The 22,153-nt window shown below is 39.3% G+C and overlaps 1 protein-coding gene across 4 annotated transcripts in view; it reads right to left on the bottom strand.

Moving 5' to 3' along the window:
- Window positions 1–22,153, bottom strand: part of AFF1 (ALF transcription elongation factor 1) — a 230,891-nt gene that overhangs the window by 32,623 nt on the left and 176,115 nt on the right. For all 4 annotated transcript variants that reach the window (XM_077142909.1, XM_077142910.1, XM_077142908.1 and 1 more), the window contains 4 exons: window positions 20,403–20,457; window positions 20,239–20,276; window positions 16,927–17,083; window positions 9,569–10,588 (listed from right to left, as the gene is read on the bottom strand). In XM_077142909.1, the coding sequence (XP_076999024.1) occupies window positions 9,569–10,588; window positions 16,927–17,083; window positions 20,239–20,276; window positions 20,403–20,457 (1,270 nt within the window). The remainder of the gene's footprint in view (window positions 1–9,568; window positions 10,589–16,926; window positions 17,084–20,238; window positions 20,277–20,402; window positions 20,458–22,153) is intronic.

The following is a 22,153-nucleotide window of genomic DNA, read 5'->3' on the forward strand; positions in this document are numbered from 1 at the left end:
TCTAAGGGCATTTCAATAAGAAAGAGACACAGGGGACACCCAAGTCCAAATCAGAGTCAAGAACAGGGATAGGCCTTGCTGAAGACGCAGATTATATTCACTGGGATAAGTACTACAGAAAGGGAAAATAAATTCACTCTTTTTCTCTTTGGTAAACATACAGGCTATAGAATGGTCTATACCAGCCTTAGCTACCATATGCATATGGCTATGATTCTCTTCTTAGGATAAAAACACCTATGAAGAAATTGAATGTAAGTGGCTTTAAGAAAATTATAAAGGATGAGTTTTCAATTCCTTGATTTTGAAGGATAACAACTGGGAAATGTTCATCTGTAGAAAGAACCCAAGAAAAGACAGATCTTTGATGGAAAGGAATGACTGAATCAAATGTGCTCAAGCAATAAAACCACACATTTTCCAACCAGAACCCATCACTATCTTTCTCCCCTCCTCAAAACCCCTAATTTCTGATGGCACTGAAATCCATTTCCAAAAATGTCAAAGTTTACTTGGCCAGTGAAACAATTATTTAGAAAAAGGAAAAGAAAGACTTGAATAGATATACCTCTTTGTTATTTGTCTAAATGACTATTAAGACAGGCTATGAATTTATTTCAAAGTCCATTATTTGATTAATCAGGACATTATCTACATAAGTACACAGAACGATGCCTGGCTCACAAATGGATTCCTTTGCGTGTTAGGTGCATTTTCAGAATGTTCTCAGTTGCACTGGTATGATTGCATATAATACTGTACACCTTAAATTCAATTTTCCTTCAAATCTGGATAATTTAACTTTGGTTTAAAGATTGTATAGAGATCAACAGGTAGAGCACAGGGCATTTTTAAGGCAATGAAACTACACTGTATGATACCATGATGGTGGACATATAACACTGTGAATCTATCAAAACCCACAGAACTGTACAATAGAAAGACTGGACCCTAATATAAACTGTGGACTTTAGTTATAATGTATTGATACTAATTCATCAATTGTAACAAATGTACTGAACTAATGCAAGCTGTCAGTAATTGGGGAAACTGTGAGGATGGGGTGGGGGTGCTAACTTGGGTAACTGTGTAGTTTTTCTGTAAATCTAAGCCTGTTCTAAAAATAATTTATAACTTCAGAAAGTGATATAAAAGAAAAAATAAAATTGGTAAGTAAATTCTAAACTGTAGTTGGGTTGATGAAAAATCTATAGTTGATGCCTATCACAACTTTCTCAACATATGATGGCCTCATCACAGCCGCTGGTCACTATTAACTTTTTGTGATTATCTTTTCACACTTTAAGCCAAGAGAGGGACAGATTCTAGTAAGCCCTAAATTAAACACTATAAACTGCACAAATGTGAAGGACCAGGCATATTGTTCAATAGCTCTGACCGTGTCCTCAGAGAGTCTTTTGTGGGACATATCCTTCAAATGAGGAAAATGAAAAGCAAGCCTTCACTATTCCAAGTTGGGGAAAAGTGCCCCCAAGCTTGAAAGAGTACCCTGCCGTCCGCCACAGAAACCCAGGCCCACGCGCTGGACAGCAACTGTGCCTGTCAGAAGCTGAAAGCCATGACACCCGGGGCAGGCAAAGCCAGGCTGCTGACAAGGACAGCTGGAAAGCCTTGAAAGAATAATATATTCAGTGTCTCCCACCTGGGATCCAGCAGTAGAGACAAAACACACAAGATTCTGTGATCAGGAAACAAGTACAGAGTTGACTGATTTTTATATTTATCCAAAAGCTTCTGAGTAATGTTCTAATTAGTAACATGTCAGTCAAGGAATTCCTGGTTGCCTAGATCTGTGATGTCTAAATAAAGCACACTTGAGGAATTTCTCAACCCACTGAACTAGCGTTCGCTCATCTTGGGCTCCAAAGCGATGCTCTACTCCAGTGATTCCCAGCCCCACTAGGCATTATATTGCCTGAGAAGTTTTAAAAACATCACTGGCAGAGACACTGACCATCAGAACTAGCAGCTCCCAGGTGGAGGTCATGTGCAGCCAGGGTCTGGAACTACTGGTTCAGACCCTGGTCCTAATTCTACTGCAACAGAGAAGCAGACCGTTTCCACGGCCAAACTGCTTGGCTGCTGCCAGAAAATCATGCACTCAATGAAGCTGAGGGGATCATTATTTCTCCATGCTCTAGACAGAAAGATAAATGAGCTATCCTAGAGGAGCACAGTCAGGGGGGCACAGCTCTTAAACCAAACAGAGAGAGCTGTGCTCGAGCTATAAATTCTCCTATCTAGAGCTACCAGCAACACTTTCAGATCTGCACTGGGGCATGGTTTGGACAGAGGACTGTCTGGGGGATCCTCCGCCAGCTAACGTTCCCCCCTGGTTATCTGTGAGGCATCACTCCAGGTCATGCAGAAGGTTTGCATGAAGTATGGCTGAGAATATACAAGAGTACGGCGACTGGGAGATAGATGATAGAAGATTTACTAGGAACAGGAGGTAAATGACTCTATTTAAAAAAACTTTCTTGGGTATATTAGATGCAGGTAGCTTTTCCCTAGTCAGGGCCACCACAAATTTCCCTTCCCCCATAAAGTGCTATACCTTTAAAGCACAGATATACACACACCATTTAAAAACTTTCCTGTCATGAGAATATACCCTCTTCTATTTGAAATGGTATCTCCAATTAGCACTTAATCCCATTCCACTCGACTTGCCTGCTTCAAGCATGCGGCAATAGACACCCTCATTCCACAAGGTTCTGGAGAAAACAGTCACTCTTTACTACTTGGTAAAGTAGTGTTGTATTTTTAACCCAGTGGATTAATCAGCCAAACCACAGATCTTGACCACAGGCTTCACAGTCCTTTTTTCCTTTATTCTTAGCTTAATTTCCACAGCTGGGTAAGAAGTTCCTCATGTGCATGTAAGAACATTAAATTTTTTTATTCCTTCGCAGGTGAAAGATGGTCCTTCATATGGCTTTAACTCTCATCTTGCACAGGTTACCTTGGGACTACTGCTGGAGAACAACTCACTAATCTTCCATTGTCATAAAGAAGCAAAAAATAAGTAAGAACTGAAAGAGAACAAAGTAAAGGTACTGGATTTCTAGGAAGACGGTGGAACAGGATAGGTCAAACTCACCCTTTCTCCAAGGAACAGCTAGAGAAGTAACAGAAAAACGACTGGGACAGCAATTCCAGGGTGTAAGTGACCTGGGAAGGTCTTTACACCACATAGGGAGGCCTTGGTTGCAAAAGCTGAAGAACCGAGAACCAGAGACTGTCCACCTGGTGCAAAACAACCTAACCCCCTTTCTAAATGGAGGCCGGGAGCCCTCAGGAGTGCACGGACAGGGAGACCAGGACTAGGAAGTAAGCCAAGCTTGAACACACTACACTCTCACTGTGCGACTCCCCATATGCAACTTGCCCCATACCCTAAGAACCTGAACACCACCCGCCCACGGTATTCCAAGCACACGTGCCCTGATGCCCCTTCCAAGCCTCTCTACCCTACACTCCCGCCCTGCAAATGAAAGCACACAGGCCTGTCTCAGTCCAACCCACCTCTCCTGAAAGTGTACAGGCTCACCGCCACCCCACCCCACCCCCGCAGGAGCTCACCTGCAGATCCTAGCTGCAGAAACTTACCTCCATACCTGGGCCACACCCGCAACCACGCCCTGCCCTCCCTGAGCTCTGTGCACATGTACATCAGCATCCAGCACCCCCAGACCCAAGCACATGTGCACTGCCACCATGCCCACCGAGCTCTGGGCAAGTGCTGACCTGTGCATCCAGGTCACACCCATCTGCAGTCCATGCAGGCCCAGTAGGGCTCCACCCTCCCAATCTGTGCATGTTACACAGCCACATCCTCCCCACACATCCATGAACTGACCTCTTGACCCTTGTACCTCACCTTCTCACTTCACACATGTGCATACCCTTGCCCCACCCTTCAGCACAAGCAACCTGCTCCCACACCTGGCAGGTGCTCACAGGTGCATCTGTGCACACAGCCTCTGCCCTGCACGACACCTATGCACCCACCCACCTGACATCACCCACGCAGACCCATGTCTCATAACCCGTGTCCCACCCCTCCACAGTTACACATATGCATCCTGGCTCCCCTGGATCCCTCCCCCTGCGCAAGGACACACCCGCCCCCTGCCCTCCCTGTGCCCCATACTCCACACCCTGATACCCATGACCTCCATGCTCCATGCACCCACCCTTATCTTGCCCACATCCCAGCCCCTGTCCATCTACACAGCTCCCCCACCTGCCTGCCACCACGCCCTACCCATGTTCCCCACATCCCACCCTACTCTTGCACTCCAAGGCCTGCCTGAGCAAACCTGCCCCCACTGCACCGCACTTCCACAACCCTGCGCCCCACACTCACAGGCACCAGCATAGCATCCCCGACCTGTGCCTTAACCTGTGCTGCAACCCATCACCACACTGTGTGTCCCACCCCACGCCCCACATCCTGCTCCACGACCCTTGCGCAAATACAAAGCTTCAGACTACTGAAGGAAATCAACTTCCAAAGTAACCCTATCAAGACATTTATATGCCTCGTAGGCAACAGATCACTAAGCATATGAAGATACAGACAGATGTAGCTCAGCCAAATGATCAAATTAAAGCACTGGAGGAGACATATGCTTGGGAACAACTAACATCAAATACGTTCATGTAACTCTGCTAAATAAAATCAATGTGATGGCTAATGACATAAAGGAGATCAAGGAGACATTAGGGGAATATAAAGAGGAATTCGAAAGAATAAATAGAAAAACAGCAGATATCACAGAGATTAAAGATACTGTAGAAAAAATAAAAAATATACTAGAGATCCACAATAGCAGATTTGAAGAGGCATAAGAATAAGTGAACTAGAGGACAACATGACTGATTTCAAACTCACAAAAGAGCAAATGGGAAAAAAGATGGAAAAATTTGACTTGGATCTCAGGGAAATGATGGACAAAACAAAGCACACAAATATAAGTAACATCAGTGTCCCAGAAGAAGGAAATTGTAAAGGCCTAGGAAGATTAGTTGAGGCATAATGGGGAAAAACTTCCCAACCCTTATAAAAAAAAGACAAATATGCCAATTAAAAGAAGCCCAATGAACTCCTACGAGAAATACTAAAGAGAGTTCTGCCAGCTGAAACAAAAAAAGACAAGAGATGGAGGTCTGGAGGAGGGCACAGAATTGAGGAGTACCAGTAAGGGTAATTTAAAGGATAAAAAGAGAGTGAAAAGAATATACAGATCTGACAAATAAATCCAAAGGATAAGATGGTGGATTCAAGGAATGCCTTTACAGTAATAACTTTGAATGTTAATGGACTAAACTTACCAATTAAAAGATACAGATTGGCAGAATGAGTTAAGAAATTTAATTCAGCTGTAGGCTGCTTACAAGAGACTCATCTTAGACGCAAGGATATAAATAGATTGAAAGTGAAAGGATGGAAAATGATGTTCTATGCAAGCTGTAACCAAAAGTAAGTAGGAATAGCTATACTAATATCAGATAAAACAAACTTTAAATGTGAAAACATCATAAGAGACAAAGAAAGACATCATATATTAATAAAAGGGACAATTCGCCAAGAAGAAATAATAATCATAAATGTTTATACTCCCAATCAAGGAGGTCCAAAGTATATGAGACAAACATGGACAAAACTGAAGAAGTGATAAACGTTTCAACAATAATACTAGGAGAATTCAATACATCACTATCCTCTATAGATAGGGCAACCAGACAAAGGATCAACAAAGAAATAAAGAGCTCAAACAATTTGATTAATAAATTAGACCTAACAGACATATATAGGTCTTTACACCCCAAGACAACAGTATATGTATTCTTCGTCAGAGCTCATGGATCATTCTTCAGGATAGATCATATGCTGGGGCACAAAACAGGTCTTTATAAATTTAAAAACACTGAAATCATATGGATTAAAAATAAATAATAGGGGGAACAAATGTTAAAATAAATTTAGTAGACTGAAATGCTAGTGATCAATGAAAGGGAGGGGTAAGGGGTAAGGTATGTATGAATTTTTTTCTGTTTTCTTTTTATTTCTTTTTCTGAATTGATACAAATGTTCTAAGAAATGATCATGATGATGAATATACAACTATGTGATATCATGAATTACTGATTAAATATGTAGAATGGAATGATCATATGGTGAGAATGTTTGTTCTTGTTATGCTTTTAAAAATTTAAAAATAAGGAAAAAAAAGAAAAACACTGAAATTATTCAAAGCACTTTCTCTGATCACAATGGATAAATCTGGAAATCAATAACCACCAAAGAATGAGAACTTTCACAAATAAATGGAGATTTTAAATAAAATACTCTTAAATAAACGAAGAAATTGCTAGAGAAATCAGCAGCTATATGGAGACAAATAAAAACAAGAATAAGAATACAATATATCAGAACTTATGGGATGCAGCAAAGGCTGTGCTGAGGAAAATTTATTGCCCTAAATGTCTGTATTAAAAAAGAAAGAGGACTTACCTGCCCATCTGGACAAACTTGAGAAAGAACAGCAAACTAACCCCAAACCAAACAGAAGAGAAATAACAAAAATTAACACACAGCTAAATGAATGGAGAACAAAAGAACAATAGAAAGAATCAATAAAACCAAAAATGGATTCATAGAGAAAAATCAATAAGATCAATGGACCACTATCAAGGCTGACAAAGAAAAAAAGAGAGAGAATGCAAATAAACAAATTCAGAAAATGAGAGGTGAGTCGTTACCACAGACCCTGAAGAAATAAATCATAAGAGGGTACTATGAACAGCTGTATGCCAACAAACTAGATACCTTAGATGAAATGGACAAAATCTTGGAAACAAACAAGCAAGCTACACTGACAACAAACAAGTTACACTGACTCAAGAAGGAACAGAAGATCTCAACAAGCCAATCACAAATAAAGTGATTTCAATCAGTCATCAAAAATCTTCCTATAAAGAAAAGCCCAGGGCTGGATGGAATTTTATCTTACATTCCAGAACAGAACTGATGCCAACCCTGCTCAAACTTTTCCAAAAAAAAAAAAAACGAGGGAAAAGAACAGGATCTAACTCATTTTATGAAGCTACCATCACCAACACTGGGTAAAGATGCTATAAGAAAGGAAAACTACAGGCCAATCTCCCTAATAAACATAGATGCAAAAATTCTCAACAAAATACTAGCAAATTGAATCCAACAACACATTAAAAGTTATACACCATACAAAGTGGGGTTTATACCAGGAATGCAAGGATGGCTCAGCACAAGAAAATCAATTAATGTAATACAGCACCATTAAAAAATTCAAAGGGAATAATCACATGATCATTTTAATTGATGTTGAAAAACATCCTTTTCTGATAAAAACACTTCAAAAGGTAATTTCCTCAATATGATAAATGACATATATGCCAAACCCATAGTCAGCATTGTTCTCAACTGAAGCAACTGAAAGCTTTACCCCTAAGATTAAGAATGAGACAAGGACGCCTTCTGTCACCAGTTTATACTACATTATTCAACAGTGTAGTATAACTTCTACCTAGAGCAATCAGGCAGGACATAGAAATAAGAAGGCATCCAAACTGGAAAAGAAGAAGTGAAACTTTCATTATTTGCAGATGACATGAGAAATCTTGTAGATTTCCTAAGAAAGTTACTTGAGCTAATAAAGAAATTCAGCAAGTTGGCAGGATATAAAATTAACGTGCAAAACTCAGATCAAAGGTGATGGTGGAGTTACACAGAGAAGGTAGGGTTTAACAAATGAGTATGACTGCTGAATCATTACATTGATATTTTTTTTAATCTCCAGTACCTTACAGCACCTAGAAGTAAAAACCTAATATTGTGGAACTGTAGGCCATACCAGTCTGTTCTAAAAGCTGTTCTATCACTAATTGTTGTAATGTGCTTTGACATTTATTGCATTTTTGTATATATGTTACTTTTCACAATAAAGAAAAAAATGCCAATGGTTCATAAAAATTCTTTACCCACGCTTAAGAGGAGACTTGCATTGAAAGGCTGAAGGATAAGTTTTAAAATATACCACAACTTACCCACCCAAATGAGAGCTATCCTCCTTCAAAGGAGTTCCTATCAAAAGCTGCAAATTCATTCCAACTATAATTTCGTATTTTAAAGCTTTTTAAATATACTTATTTTGGAATTAACCACCATAATCCTCCAGGAATTTACAGTTTTCTATTTTTTTCTCATTCTATTCGATGTTTAGAAGTATTCATGCTCTGGGAATGGTTGTCATTTCCAGAACCATTCAAACCCCAAGCGCCAATCCAGGAAATAAAGAAGATAGCTGGTTGTCACTGCTTGGGATCCAGATGGAATATGAAAAATTCAGACTAGAAAACAGTAGTTACCCAATGGTTATAATAACATAGAAGCTTGTGGATATGGATAAACAGTCTTCAACAGTAATAGAAAAAATTTAAAATATTCATAATAGGTTGTAGGAATTCTGGGTACTTTTATAAAAATTGTCCCAGTTATTATATCATCTTTTCACTTACAAATATTTTGAATGTTAAAAGGGAAAGAGCTGGGGTGTGAGGGTAGTTCAGTGGTAGAATTCTTGCCTGCCATGCGAGAGACCCGGGTTCGATTTCTGGCCCATGCTCTTTCCAAACAAAAACAAACAAAAAACAGTGAGAGACCTGTGTTCATCATATTCATTCCAATTATTTCAATAAAGTATTTTTGTAATTTTAAAAATGGGGGGAAAAATGTTAAGAAACCATCCAAAATAGTGGCATGACCAAGCAACATAGGGTCTGAAATAATTTAGGAATTTTTTTTTTTAATGTCCTTAAACAAAACATCAAATAATTGTGATAAAATGATGAGATTTCAACACGTCACAACCTATCAGTCAGTCTATTTTACTCAACAAGATATCCTAAACAAATGTTTGAAACCTATAAACTTTATAATGTCCTGCTGATTAATAAGTCATTAATGGAGGTAACACATACAAAATCTGATTTCAAAATAATGAGGTGTGCAATGGCCAAGTGTTAAACTTTAGATATAATATCGGTATTATAACAATCATACCACAAGAGTAAAATTCAGTGTATAGCAGTTCCTTCAGTGATTCAGAATACTAGTTAACATTTCAGTTCTTGTAAGGTCTTAATTTTTCTAGGGCAAATCCCATTTGGCCTGTTGGTAAAAACCAATGTTATCAGAATAAATAAAAATGTATCCCTAAATGCTACATTATCCTAAAAAGCTATACTTTTCAATGACTGCCCCATCTTTTTTCAAACTAACATGACTGATGAAATCGGGCACTTGTTACTACCTCTGACTACAGCATGTAAGCATCAAAGTCCAGACTGAAGGAGCAAATGCTACATAATGATCAAAATGAAGATTTCCAGCCTCTGCTAAGACAACTCAGGGCTGGCTTTAAATGAAGGGTCAGAGAAGCCCCCAAGCCAGAGCAGGTACATTCCACAATGTAGTGAGAGGCCATCTTGCTACACTAACCTTTCTCTTTTTGGCCAATTTGCTTGAGTTCTCTGAGCTTCTCTTCTCAGAATCATGCTTCTTTCTTACAGGTGGCTGTTTCTCTACCGGTTTCTTTTGGCGGCTGCCCTTCCCGGGTGGCTGGGGTATCCGAGATAGAAGGTCTAGGGTTATCTTCACCATCAAGTTTTGGGGGGGAGGAGTGTCCCTGAGGGGTGAGAGCAACTTGGTGTCTCTCAAAGGCAATGGAAATTTATCTTTACGGCGGTCTTCCTGGACGACCACGGCTTGTCTGCAGCCACTTGTCCTGCTGCCACCGCTGCCACCACTGTGGGAAGGGCCCTGGCTCTGAGTCAGGGGGACGAGAGCAAAGTGCTCAGGGCTCCTGTCCTCCACATTGTCCTTTGTGGGTTCTGGGCCTGAGAGTGCCTTGGAGGGGGGTCGGGGGGAGCTCTTGTGCTTCTTCCTTTCACTGGGAGCCGGCACCGCGGGTTGGGGCTCTCGGCTTTCTCCCACGCGGGGCCTGCCTTTCGTCTTCACTTTGGGCTTGTCTTTGGAGGTCTGGTCTTTTGAGCCATAGGGAAGAAGTCCTGGCTCACTTTCTACCTGCAAATTGGCCTGCAAACCCGCCTGGCCGGAGGTCTTGATGGGCTTTTTGGGTTGTTTGGTTCCCACGGTTTGCCTCTGCGGGGGTTCCTGTTGGGCAGGAGACTTCTGGCAGCTTCTCTTGCTGGGGTGGGGAACTTCAGAGGGGACGCGGGGAGCTTTGCTGGGGCTTTTGGGGGGAGGATCTTTGGATTCAGAATGCTCATGACTAGCGCTGCTGCTGCTGCCGCTGCCGCCGCTGCTGCTGCTGCCGCTGCCGCCGCTGCTGCTGCTGCCGCTGCTGCTGCCGCTGCCGCTGCCGTCACCCTTGCCCTTACTCTCCTGGTGCCGACCGGGCTTCTCCGTGCTTCCGGGGCCTTCCTGGGGCACAGCTGGCTGGTTGACTTTGGTCAGCCAGTTGTCCAGCTGCCATTTGTTTGTTGTTGGGGGCTCAGGCTAAAAATGAGGAAAAAGGGAAAAGTGTTAATCGACCAATAATGATACGCTGTTCTTTTGTGTTGTCACAATATAGGATAGTCACGGTGTTGACGGGAGGGTTGGGGAGAGGGCTGTGATCAAAACCTAAGAATTGAGCTTCTATTCATCCTCCTCTGATAATAAGTCAAATTCCATAGCAATTAACTCTTAAAACAATCCTTAAACATTTCTATGACATGGGAATTGTCTTGTAGTAGATAGACTAAAAACAGGCCACTGATAACTACTGAGAAATCTTAGTAACATGTATTTTGTTCTAATGCTACTTACATCATAATTTAAACAGAGTCAGCATATCTTGGCTTGTAAACTATTCTATTAGGGAATAATAGAGTAAAAGGAAGAATAAAAAGTATCATAAAGAATTTTCAGAAGAAAACTAATGAATATAAGTCTTGGTGATTATTCATGGGTTTTATGCTTTATCCATCTCTTTTGACATATTCTTCTACTGAAAATGACTTTCCCTCAAACACAGCCATTTTGATTTCATTTCTCTTAGTTACTAAAAAACATTATAAACATTTACATGCGATGGGATTATTGGCATGAGAGAGATATATGCTGAGTTTCAAACTGTACATCTTGACAGAAAGGGTCAAATGGGAAGTCACATTAGCCAAGCATTAGTTTTCCTTGGAATCTTTAAAACATGGACAATTATCAAACAATTTCTCATCACAGGCAACCTAGTCTGGCATACACCCGTGTTCTAGCCAACATAGGGAGGGCTCCAGAAAGAGAACACACCAGTACAACTGATGTAGCAAGTAAACAAGTTCCTGACCTCTACTGTTACCGTAACTGTCATTTAAATGTTTGCTGTTAATGAACTACTGCTGCATTCAATCATGCCTCTCCAACCAGAATGGTAGATCTCTGTATCTCCAAGCCCCACTTGCTGTATCTTGCACAGTGGTGAACATGTGATGTTTATCTGAGCATTCCTGTAGGTATACCGCTGTGCCTATGAATTTTCTATCACATTAAAAAATATATCCAATACAGTGAACAATCATTATACTTTTAAAAATAAAAATATGACTTCACTGGCAGGCTACCTGTTCTTCTTAAGGTGCATTCTGACAGGTGGTTTGTATGAGTCACTAAATCATATCCCAACGGACAAGGAAGTTACTGAAAAAAAATCTACTTGGAACTTTAACTGATTATATTATGCATGAGGAAACCAGCAGGTGGACAAATATTTTAAGGAGAAGACTGCTGACAATTTTCTCACACGCAATATTCCAAATAATTCAACTCTGTAAAAATACGCAAACAATATACACAAGATACATGGACATGATTTAAAAGGCTTTTGGGACAGGGAAAAGTCAGCTAACAGAATGATCAGCTAGAAGCTTTGGACTTAGTTCTGTGATTGTAAACACACAGAACTAGGAGGAACTTTAAGAAAGTAGGTAAGGCCATACCTCACCCAGAAGGACGGGTGTGTGCTTGTTTTTCTGCTTACCCTGTACTGTTGCTTATGATAACATATCTCCTTTAACAGCTCCCTTCTCTTAAATCAACTCTATAACTAGGCTCTCGTGGTCAGGGAGGGAGAAGAAAACTACTATTATGTGCCAGACATTTTGTGCCATGTAATCTAAAACTGTATTCAATATTCTAAGAAGACAAAATGATTGTTAAGGGTAGAGAAAAGATTAGCACACAACACCTACTTGTCAAATATTCCCTGCAAATACTTGAGGGCGTGGTAACGCAAGTGGTTAACCAGGGGTGAGGCAGTAAGAAACATCACTTGCCAGTCAGTCAAGACCCTGAACGGGTCCCTGAAGATATCTGAGTATCTCTCACTCACATGCTGTGTACAGGTGTACCCCAATCACTGACAGTGCCATTCCTGGCATAAGTAACATCTGCTCCCTACCTCACCACCCCTAAAACAGGGCTGTATGGGATACATTTAGTAATCTCTATAGGAATGTCCTGGTTACAGATATAAAACGTATTATCTTCTACTATAGTAATAAAAATGTGCAGAACAGGAGGCTTGTGGCCCAATTACAGGGCAAAGTTGAGTTGGGGGGAGGGGGAGGAGGTCAATGCCTTTCTTGTACCAAAGTAGTGTATAAAGTTGTAAAATGGACAAAATCCCTTTCAGGTCAAGATTATATGGGTTTTGAAATGCACGGAATTTTTACATAAGGTATTGATTTACAACAAATATTTAAATGAATCTTAAGGTTATAAGTTCTGGAGAGAATCAAAATTTGATCTTCATTCCTTTCTCAGTCTCGTCTCATTGCTCCCTCCGTCCTTCCAGTGCTGGTATATAACCCAAATACCGAAAACTACTAGTGGAAAAAAGTACATGACTTAATTTGCATTACACATTTTAATAAATGTTTTATCACACGCTCCTTTATATCTCTCCTAACCTTTCAAATTGTCAAAAATTCATGTATTTTTGAATAGGGAATGACATAAATCATAGTTGTGGAGAGAAAAGGAAATAAGGAATGGAGGAAGGAGAGAAGCAGTATTGTGCAGTGGGGGGAAGAAAAGCATGCTGGCGTCGGAATTAAATGACTATGTGTTTGAATTCAGTTCTGCTATTTTCCTATAGGGAAAAAGAAGGCAACCACTTCTACTTTGTAGACTGATGGAAGAAATAACTTAGATAATTTATGAGAAAGCACCAACAGCCCAGTAGACAATCAAGGCAAGGTAACTTACTACTGAAGGACTGGATAATAAGTAAGTGAGAAAACTGAGCAGATCAGTAGGTTCTCTGAAAAACCAAGCACAGAATCATGTTTTCTGAACTTTAAGTAGCAAAAAGGCAATGCTGAAACAAAAGAACAAATGTATGGTGTCTTTTAGAAAATATCTATGAGAAAACTGGGGCCTAGGTTGTAAGTTCTTATAACAGTTACATTTTGTCCAGGGTTGTAAATGTTATTTCTAGATTTTGAGATGCTGTGCTATACATGTATGACCTGGTGTCTCCCAAGAACTTTGGCTACCTGTATGACACCTACGACTCAAAAGTTGGAGTTCTGCAGCTCTGAAGGTCAGCTTTACTGCAGACAACTGGTAAAGAAACCAAAAAAGAGATTAGGTTTCAATTAGAGACAAAAGTTGAGAGGCTATTCTGGAGGCTACTCTTATGCAAGCTTCAGGTAGATATTGCTAACTACCACGGTTTGCCAAAACCAAACCAAAACCATTCCCGTTAACCCAAAAGAACCCCTAGGGCTGTATCTGAGGTTCTACAAAAGTTTCACGTACTAAGATTACTTTGCAGAAACTGACCCTCCAGATGGGTTCCTAGGCCAGATAATTCTGAGAAACCCAGAGATGCCAAGCCTCTCCAAGAAATCAACCAATTCCATCCCCCTATCTCATCTTATTGCCATCCCTTTCTAACATGAAAAAGAAATGTCAGAGCTGAAATAAAGGTTTGGAGAAGGATCACAGGAGAAGAAGGAATTAGAGAAGTTAGGACTTAAAAAATGAGTTAAATTGCTATTAATTAAACTCATTTGTTAAATGACTACTGAATCATATTCAAATTTCTTTTTAGTTTCCAGTGTCTTGGAGTAGATAGAAGGGAAAACCTGAAATTGTAGAACAGTAACCCATACCAAACTCTGAAATCTGTTCTGTAACTGCTTGTTACAATGTACTTTGAAATTTGTTGCTTTTTTGTATACTGTTATAATTAACAATAAAAAATGAAAGGGCAATGTTTCCCATACATTTTGAAAAGATGAGATTTATATTTTTGATTCACATTATAAAGCAAACACTTAAATGGAATCTATAGTGGCTAGTACCAAAGTTAAGCATCAGTCCATCAACATGCATATGTTTCATATCTCGTGAGATTATTGGGATTACTTTAATAACAAATGAAATGACTCAAAATGGAACCATAAAAAGCAAATTTCCCAGCATTAAAAATAGAAGAAATCTGCAATATTGTGATTGTGATTAATCCCACTGAATACTATGCCTGGGAGCGGCTGAGATAGGCAAGTTTATGTTGTATATATGTTCTCACAATGAAAGAAAGGGATAGGGGAAACAGAAGGGGAAGGGGGGAACAACTAAAGAGACAATAATAATTAAATGTAATATGTTATCCTGGACAGGTTCTAATAAAGGAAGAGAAAAGGCTCAAAAGGACATCATCGGGATGTATGAAAAAAACAGAATATGGATTGTAAGCTTTATATCAATGTTAAATTTCTTGAGCTTGGTAAACGTACCTTAGTTACATAAGCGAATGTTAAGTGTTCAAGGACCACGATGTACACAACCTACACTCAAGCATTCAGAAAATGGATGGACAGACAGACTGACAAGGTAGGTAGATAAATGGATAGATAAAATGATAACGGCAAATGTAGCAAAATTTTTAAATTGATGGATCTGGGTATCTGAAGATGATAGGGTATGTTAGAATTCTGTGTATTGTATTATTTTGTAACTGTCCTGTTAAGTTTGAAAGTATTCAAAAATAAAAACTTAAAAAGTAACAGAAGAAATAAAGTGAGAAAGCTAGAACTAGTTTCTATGGCTTATTACAAAATGCATGTGACTCAATTTAACTCAGGAGATTTACAATAATGTAGATATCTATTTTTAAAATGAGGGGGTAGAGTTAAGTACCTTGAGGTTTTATAAAATCCAAGCAAAGCAAGACAAAATATTCCTGGGGAACATGAGCCTTAGTTCATAACAGACAAACCATCCTCAGTCTGAATTTGGACCTAAACCCACATACACAATTTTTCAAAAATATAATAAGATAGGGACATTTATTTTACATCTTAGAGGTCACTAAGTCTATTTCTATACCATCTTGAGCAAGAAGATAGAGCCGAGTTTTCTTAATACAAATCCCAGATTAAATTTTTCTTTCAAACTTCAATTATTCAGGCAAATCACTTTATTTCGACTGAATTATATCTCATACTTGAATTCTCTTCCATATGGTAGTAATCTCACAAGCATGCAGATATTCTTGAGTAAGTTAGAACATAAAGCAAAGATATACACATTAACAGTGAGCAATCACATAATTTCTCTGCATATCATATTCAATATCTTTTTCCTGAGGCATTGGACAATTATTTCAACATCAATTCGTATCACATAAAGAAACGAATGGCCCCCCACAACACACATGGCAGCTTCTAAAATCTGAAAGGGACATTCTATGCAGTTAATATTAATCCATGTTCATTCACTCCAAAAAATATTTATTGGGCACTTATTCTATGCCAGAGATAGATTCATAATTAACAAAAAATGGAACTGTTATTTTCCCAGCCTCGCTTGCCCTCAGACCTTTTGAGGCATACTACATATATTCTGTTAATGCTTTCTTAGGCACCAGAGACTAATATAGAAAACATGAATGCTTCCTTAATCATAAAGCCTTCTTTCCAGGCAATCCCATCTTAAATGTGCAGAATAATTTTCTAAGGGTTGGTGTCTAGTGCACCAAAATGAAAAAAAAAATTTAAGAATGCCTTCCAGAATAACCTTTTTCATTAAGTATCCCTCATCTTGTGTAATTTTTACATTGCTACTCCAAAGTTCTGAGGGCATGTGGCAACCCTTGTTAGTTTCTTCTAACAATTCATTGTGCTCGACACTCCAGTAAATGGCAAAATGCATCTAGATAAATTTAGCACTTGAGATTTTCAGTCTCATCGGTTTGTTCTCCCAAGGGTGGGTGACAGACAAGCAGCAATTAGCCCTATTTTACATGGGGAAGAAAGGAGCAGGAAACACCACTCTGGCAAAATCAGACTGCCATTAACTGAATGCACGGCTTTTAGTGATTTAAAAATAGAGCCCATGATGACTTATTTCTAGTTCACATTCCTGCCCTTTGCTAAATCAGGCTGCCTCCTTGTCATTTCCCTAATTCATGCATTCCTGAAATTTCAAAAAGAATTCTCATTAATATTAAAAGAGCAGCCCACGGAACAAGTTTTCTTTTTCAAAAGAAAAAGATGTGCGCACAGTCTTAATGAGCTGCTTGTCAAAACAACTTTAGCAACAACAGAGAAGAACCAATCATTTTAAACAGGAGAAAGAGGACATCTTCCCCAAAACTCCACTGTGAAATATCTGTAAGAAATAAGTAAACAGAAACAGAAGGCTCTACACAGCACAGGGGCAGGAACGCACAGTCCCAAGGGACAGAACTACTCAGTCTCGTGGCTAGTCCTGGCTCCCACCAGGTTCTATCCCCAAAAGACAGAAAGCTGGCATCTTAAGACTCCTCCCTGAGGAGGACACGGTACCTCAGGAGCTGGGGTTTCTGGAGGTTCGTTCTCTTCGCTGTCACTTGAACTGCTCTCACTCTCCGAGTCGGAGGAGCTGTCTGAGTCGCTGGTGCTCTCTGACTCCTCACTACTGCAATGTGCTGATGCCGCTGGTTCTGGAAGCGACTGTGGAGCGCTGCAAAGCAATCCAAAGATAAAATCAGAAAACACCACATCAGGCGGATTGCAACCCGCTCTATCCCCTGCCCATTTTTCTGCTACTTGAAAAGAAAGACCTCAGAATTACCTACTACTTCTAAATTACCATATCATCCAATTAAGAGAGAACCCCACAGGGGCTCAAAAAGCAGAGAAAAACTCTTAAAAATGGGTTTCCAGACAAGTACATTAAAGAGAAGTCTGAAATTTTACTCTTGGAGAACACTTCAAATTGTGTATGGAGTCCTTTATATTAGTGGTTGTTAAAACCAGGATCTGGAGCTGGTTGCCTGCTTTTCTAAAGTTTTACTGGGATACACCCAAACACCCATTCTTTAACATACTGTTCATGCCTGATTTTCAGGTATAAAGGCAGAGTCGAATAGCTGCAAAAGAGATTATATGGCTAACAAAGACTAAATTATTTACTATCTGGTCCTTGAAAAAAGGATTGGCTGAGCCCTGCTTTCCATAGCTAAAATAACATTAATTTATAAACGGAAAGCCAACAGCTTACATTTTCTCTATACGAGAATGTGGAAGGTAGTCAGAGATTACTGAATAAGTAGTGCTCCTTTGGAAGGTGAATGCAAGGACAAAGCATTCACATTTATTTGGCGAAATTATAAAATGGGCTCTTCTTTATGATTAAAAAAGCTTAGGACCATCCCCAAACATCAGCTTAAATAGAGATTAACTGCTGCAAGTGTTAAGAATAGGGCAATAATATTTTAAAACTTCAACTTCTGTGTGGGAGAGATGTTTATTTGGTGCAAAATTTATACTTTGGGTAGCGCATAACTTAACTTGTAGGGTCAGTTAAGTTGAACACCATGTACAGGAAATCTTGAACAGGGCATGAGATATTATTGGTTTGCCCAGGTTGGTGTGATGCCCCAACATATCCCAGAGCAATCTGGGCAGTGAATAAAGTATTTGCAGGGTCCTCTCGGGGGACTGGGGAGAGGGGAAGAAATAGTCAACCTCCCCATTTGGAGAGTTTCTGATAGTCTCACAAGCAGTGGGGACAGCCAAATCAACAGGCCAAACCCTCAATCTTAGGGTTTGCTCCTATGAAACTTATTCCTGTAAAGGAGAAGATAACCCTACTTAAAATTATACCTAAGAGTCACACCCACGCTCACAGAACCTCTTTTGTTGCTCAGACGTGACTTCTCTACGCCAACTTGACAGGTAAACTCACTGTTCCCTACCATGGGACATGACTCCCAGGGGTATAAATCTCCCTGGCAAAGCTCCTGGGATGAGCTGGACCTGGCATCATGGGATCAGGGAAGACTTCTTCACAAAAAGGGGGAAGAGAGAAATGAGACAAAACAAAGTTTCAGTGGCTAACAGACTTCAGAGTCAAGAGGTTTTCCTGGAGGTTTTTCTTATGCTTCATTCCTTTTTAGTTTATGGTGTATTAGACTGGCTAGAGGGAAATACCGGAAACAGCTGCACTGTGTTCCAGTAGCCCTGATTCTTGAAGATGATTGTATACAGATATAAACTTTTACAATGTGACTATGTGATTATGAAAACCTTGTGTCTGATGCTCCTTTTTTCCAGGGCATAGAGAGATGAGTGAAAAAATACGGATTAAAAATAAATAAATAGTTGGGGGTTAAGGGGTAAAATTAATTGGGTAGATGGAAATATTAGTGGTCAGTGAGAGGTAGGGGTAAGGGATGTGGGATATATGAGTTTTTTCTTTCTTCTTTTTCTGAATACAAATGTTCTAAAAAATGATCATGGTGATGAATATACAACTATGTGATGATATTGTGAGCTGTTGATTGTACATCATGTATGTACTATATGTGTACAAAGATGTGTCAATAAAAATATTAAAAAAAAAAAAAAAAAAAAAGAACAGGGCCATAGCTGCCAGAAAGCAAGAAAACACACACAGATCACATTGCTTAATACATTCGGAATTTAAAAGCATATGTAATTTGAAAATCTTGCCCTGGATCCTAACAGCTAAAGTAGTAGTAAATCATTGACTATTATCTTGAAAGCCTCCAAATCTACCTAAAATAGTTTTCAAAATGATAAATTAAAAATTCTATTTGAGGTAATTTTAAAACAAAAACCGAACCAAACCAAAAGTTCTCGCACTACCTAATTTCCTTATAGGATGCTGTAGTCAAGTTTGTGACCCTTTACACAGTGGTGGCTGAAAAGCTTAATGTACACTTTCAATGTTAGTCCTGCTTTCTAATTTATCCCTATCTTGTTTTGTAATTTTTTCTTTTCCCCCCACTTTGTCATATTTTTTGGAGTTGTTATAACCCACCAGAAATTACTGAAGAAACCGAGAAACAAATTATAAGCAATGAAACCTTAAGGATTCGTCATTTATTTAACTATAACATCACCTGTGTGATAGGCAGGTTTTGATTGCTGATCTTATTTCTGAATGAATGCCCAAATCCCAAGGGAGTAAAATAGCTAACAGCACAACTTAACTCTTTGTTGATGCAGGCATTTGGCATGTTAGTTCATTAAACTCCATTACAGAGGAATTGGATTGATTATAAAGACAGTTCAAATAATTCCCAGTTCCAAATGAAAGCATCAGATTTTCTAAAGTGTGGATAGCTGTTTTGCAAGTGAGAATAGCGACATTTTCTATGACATTAAAACTGCTGCAGGTCAATTTTAAAAGCAGTTGAAACTATTTGAAAATGGCTATTTTCAAGAAAACAGGCTGTGGAAAACAATTTCTAAAAACACGTTGGCATTATCATTTTTTAAAACATAGTGAATCTGTCACCTTTGTAAAAACACTGGACTCTTCAGTCTAACTTCTCAAATGCTGGTTACACAATACCAATGATTAAGTGTGTTTTATGCATATTTTTAAACTCTTAAGGTTAAACCCTGTGGGATTCATCACTGAGAACAAAGGTGGATTGAGGGATTCTTGCTCTTTGACAGGGTTAGCAACCTTTCTAGGACTGATTACAGCTTCCAAAGTATTAAAAGGTATTTTCCTTCACCTGTGATCCCTCATCCCCTTCCCCATGAAGAAAACATACAAGCACTATTTAACAAGGTTTTATTCTTCACACGTAGGAAAAATGCCACAGTTGAATCCAGGTGGGACGAAACCACACACAGTACCTTGGAGGCGCAGACGAGGAGGGAGGCTTCTCTGGAGCCTAATTCACAGTAAGGGAAAAGGAGGGTCAGAAAAAGAACAACAGACAAAATAGATTAGCATAAGCAGCTCAGCGGTGTCCGACTGATTTAAAAGGATTTCTAGTATCAGGGTGTACAAAACTTACTTGTTCGCTGTCACTGTCCTCACTGTCACTGAGCTGAAGGTCATCTTCAAGTGTACTGGAATGGGCAGGGAGGGAGACATTGCAGAATTTAACGTAATTTCTAAAGCGATATCTTTAAAAGATAGAAAAGCTGCTTAATGACACAAAAGAGGGGTGGGGAGAGGTATAAATGTTATTTATACTCTGAATACTTTACTCCCCTAAAGATACAAGTTTTACAATTATAATCCAAAACTCAGTTTAGTTCAAGCCCCCCACTATTCCAACACTGAATCTTTCACCTGTTCTCAACATTAAAAGTGGAACTACACAAGACAGGAATTTGTTGCCAGCCCTGAGACTTAAGTCCTGACTCCCTAATCAGTGAGGGCAGGGTCTACAACATAAGAAAAAATATATGCACATACATGCAAAAATTATTTTCTATTGTCTCTAATTTAACTAGACAAATGATTAACTATTAAAAGAATTAATACTGAATGAATGTGTACTTGTAAAGTAATTAGAATAGTGACAGGCACATAAACATACTAGGTAAGAAATAAATAGGTAAGACAATATATGCCAGCTATTGAGGCAACTGTCACTAAACAGTGCAAACCGTTCAGTTATTTTACACTTTTGTCCAAAGGACATTATTCATACTAAGCTCTATACATCAACACAATTCTCTTTTGTCTGCTTGAACACTAATTAATGGGAAAGACAGCAATATAAATTTCATTGTTGTCTAGAAAGTACAGTTAACTTTACGGCTATCATTCTCGTGGGAAAAACAAACAGTTCTCCAACTCACTTATGTTACTATTATCTCTGTATTCTGGCTTATGAGGAACCTTAATATTAAAAGCAAACATGGTCTATTTTGTATACATCTACTCAAATTTTAACAATATCCTCCCTCTCTACCCCTCTTCCATGGAAATACCTAAATACCAAAGGAATGAATCAATAATTCCTCCCTCCCATTTAATGAGCACAGCTATTTGAGGAATGGAAAAAATGAGAAACAAACAAAAAATCTGCTTGAATATTACTGATGATCCAAAAATTAAGTTATATTAGAGACTAAAATCCTTCAGTATTTATAAAAATGTGTCTAATAATCTGACCAGCAAGTATTACGTCAAAACCACTACCTACCACTGAATTAGAGTGGATATGTTGATTTTGGGAAAATCTGGTATGCCAGTTGGAAGTATTATGTACCCGAGAAAAGCCATGTTTTAATCCTGATTCAATCTTGGGGGTTTGGGGGAGGGGGGCGGCCGATTCTTTTAATCCTGATTCAATACTTGTAGGTTGGAGGCTTTGATTAGTTTATCTCCACAGAGATGTGGCATGCCCAACTGTGGATGTGACCTTTTGATTAGTAGAGATGCGACTCGACCCATTCCAGATGGGTCTTGATTAATTTACTGGAATCCTTTAAAAGAAGAAACATTTTGGAGAAAGCCAGAAACAACAGAAAAGCCAGAGCCAAGAGAGAAACTTGGAAAGCAGTTACTTCACAGAGCAGAGACCCAGATATTTGGAAATACCTAGAGCCCAGCAGAGGTCACCATGAGATGTTAAGAAGCGAGAACCTGGACAAGGCCAAGGGAAGCCAAGAGATGAAACCCAGCCCCAGAGAAGCAAAGTGAGGAACCCCCACAGGAACAGAGGGTGAAAGCAATGGACCAGCAGATGCCAGCCACGTGACTTCCCAGCTTATTGGTCTTCCTTGAATTAAGGTATCCTTATACAGATGC

This window comes from Tamandua tetradactyla, chromosome 24, assembly GCF_023851605.1.
Source record: "Tamandua tetradactyla isolate mTamTet1 chromosome 24, mTamTet1.pri, whole genome shotgun sequence".
Classification (NCBI taxonomy): domain Eukaryota; kingdom Metazoa; phylum Chordata; class Mammalia; order Pilosa; family Myrmecophagidae; genus Tamandua; species Tamandua tetradactyla.